Source organism: Poecilia latipinna, unplaced genomic scaffold, assembly GCF_001443285.1.
Source record: "Poecilia latipinna isolate Pla-1442-1.1 unplaced genomic scaffold, P_latipinna-1.0 Scaffold4043, whole genome shotgun sequence".
NCBI lineage: Eukaryota > Metazoa > Chordata > Actinopteri > Cyprinodontiformes > Poeciliidae > Poecilia > Poecilia latipinna.
Window position 1 is genome coordinate 29150 of NW_015116659.1, and position 2558 is coordinate 31707.

The 2558-nt window shown below is 54.2% G+C and overlaps 1 protein-coding gene across 2 annotated transcripts in view; it reads right to left on the reverse strand.

The window, feature by feature from the left end:
* LOC106942105 (WD repeat-containing protein 59-like) overlaps window positions 1-2546 on the reverse strand; it is a 9444-nt gene extending 6898 nt beyond the window's left edge. The window contains exons 1-3 of one of the 2 annotated variants that reach the window (XM_015025285.1): window positions 2404-2546; window positions 2119-2272; window positions 1052-1108 (exon numbers count right to left, since the gene is read on the reverse strand). In XM_015025285.1, the coding sequence (XP_014880771.1) occupies window positions 1052-1108; window positions 2119-2272; window positions 2404-2441 (249 nt within the window). In that variant the 5' untranslated portion in view covers window positions 2442-2546. The remainder of the gene's footprint in view (window positions 1-1051; window positions 1109-2118; window positions 2273-2403) is intronic. The other variant, XM_015025287.1, reaches the window with a different exon arrangement.
* Window positions 2547-2558: the final 12 nt, after the last annotated feature.

A 2558-nucleotide genomic window follows, 5' to 3' on the forward strand; every position in this document is an offset into this window, starting at 1 on the left:
TTAACCACTGCGCCACCACAGCACACCCAGCTGTACTTAACCCTAACCCGCCCAGCGAGGAACACAGCTCACTACCTGGGGTAGAACCGGACCGAACCGGACCGAACAGTCACTGGTTAGACAGAGACTTCCCAGTTGAAATCACCTTGTGGTCCAGTTTGATGGTTTCTTCTTGTTTCAGCTGGAAACAGTCCAACAGGAAGTGGTTCCCAGTTAGGAACCAGTAGCTCCGCCTCTTCCTGACCGTCCGAACTGGACAACAGAACCGGGGTCCAGTCTGGTAGGTTCCTTGTGGAACAGAACCAGAATCCTGGGTCTTGCAGCAGTCCACATCAGCATGTAGCTGTGGGTGGAGCCTGCTGACCGGTACCACTCTGTGCTGTGATGGACCGGTTCTGGAGGAACACCAGCGCTACCTCCAGGAACGGCGGGGGAAGCATTATGCTTCAAGGAAATGGGTCAGAACCATAAACCCGGTTTTGGATGGTTCTGTGTTCGCTCCATGGAAAAGCCTGTTAACAAAAGAACCGGGCCGGACCAGGTGGCGCTGGTGGAAACCTCTCAGCGCATCGCATCATCACTGGGAATAAATCCAGGCAAGCCCAAAATTATTCATACCCCTGTCGGGTTTGACGTTCACCCAGGAAGTTTAGTACCAAGACAGCAGAACCAAGAGCTGAAGGTTCTGTCCAGGTCCAGTATCTGAACCTGGACAGAACCTGGAGGAAACAGCTTTTTATTGTTGTGAGAAAAAAGATGTTGGATTTTGGTTCTGATCCAGAACCATCGACAAGTTTTCCCTTCTGATGAGAACATTGGACCTCAAAACTGTTGGGATGTTTGAGCTGCAAACAGAACCATCTGGACCCGGTGACCGGCCGCCGAGCCGGAACCGGGCCAGAGCCCAACACACAGGTCAGGATGAACGTGATGATGATGACGATGATGATGATGATGTGCGGTTCAGTGCGTTAGTGGAGGAGAAGCAGCCAATCAGAGTCATGCAGGTTAGAACAAGCTGAGCGCTGGAGGGCGGGGCAGAGAGCTGTACCGGCCAATCATGGAGGGTTTGGACAGACCAGCGGCGGGAGGCGGACATGGGAAGCTTCTGATTGGAGGAGAGCGGGAAGGAGGCAGGGCCACAGTGATTGGTCGAGAGGAAAACAACAGAGGAAAAAAACACAAAGGGAAGAAAGAGAAGCCAATCAGGAAAAAGGTCCTTCACTTCCTCTGCGTGGTTACCACGGTTACCAGCTCTACCCTCAAGGGTTAACCTCCAGTTCTGGAGTCCGGCCCACCTGACGGATCCAGTGCAGCTGCTAGGTCAGCCCCTGAGTTCTGAGCAGACTGGCTCATCTGGACTCAGATGGTCCGTCAGAATCAGAACCAGACCAAACAGAACCAGAGGTACCAGTCGGCAAAAAATTCTGCAGACGACCCAACAACAGAACCACCACAGCTCTCAGGTTCTGTTGATTACCCTGACCCAGTTACTGTGGTCTGTGGATCCTGCATGCTTCGGAGGCAGAGGTTCTGGATGGGTTCTGGACCCGTCCGTGACTGTGGTGCTGACAGTGTTGTCTGCTGTCTTCCGATGTTCTGGTACCGATGAACAGAAACGGGTCGGTTCTGATTCCATGAGGAAGTTCTGTTCCAGGACTCCATCAGGTTCCTCTATTGAACCTGGTATTTTTCTCAGAGCCAGAACTTTCTGGGCCCGGTTCTGAAGGAGAAGCTCCATCCTGACTCCAGGGCCTCCTGCTGGCTGTTAGTGGTACTGCAGGTTCTGTTGGGTTGTGACCACCGCTCTGCGTGACTGTGTGTGTGTGTGCGCGTTTGTTTGTAATACCTTGTGGGGACGATTTTCCTGACATATACTACATTGTGGGGACCGGAGCCTGGTCCCCTCAAGGGGAAACCCTGTTTTTGGGTCAGGGGTCAGAGTTAGGACTAAGGTATGAATTGAGTTTTGGTTAGGGTTAGGAAAGGGGTAAAGGTCAGGTTTAGGCTGTAGAAATGAATGGAAGTCAATGGAAAGTCCCCACAAAGATAGCAACACAAACATGTGCGTGTGTGCGTGTGTGTGTGTGTGTGTGTGTGTGTGTGTGTGAGTCTCACCCGCTCCTTGTAGTAGAAGGAGGAGATGGAGACAGTGTCCTTGTCGGACCGGGTCGGGCTGCCGCTGTAGAGCCGCAGCGTGTTCTGGGACTCGGAGCGCATCTTCATCGGGGTCAGAACCCCGCTGTGGTAGGCGGACAGCGCCGACAGGGACCTGAGGGAGAGAGGAGGGGCGCTCAACATCTGGACCTTGTGGTTCTGATTCCCAGCCGATCTCACCTTACAGAAGCGGCCCGGTCCAATCAGGACCTTCCAGTCGGACAGCTGGTTCTGCCCGGTCCTCACCTGGGTGTGGGCTCTGTGGGCGGGGCCGAGCGGTGCATGGTGATCGGTCGGGTGAAGTAGACCAGGCAGCCGGTACCACAGAACCGGGCTCCGGAGGTCCGGGGGAACGGGATGTTGGCGTCCTGAAAGGAAAGCGGTTGTTACGGCGATGAAGA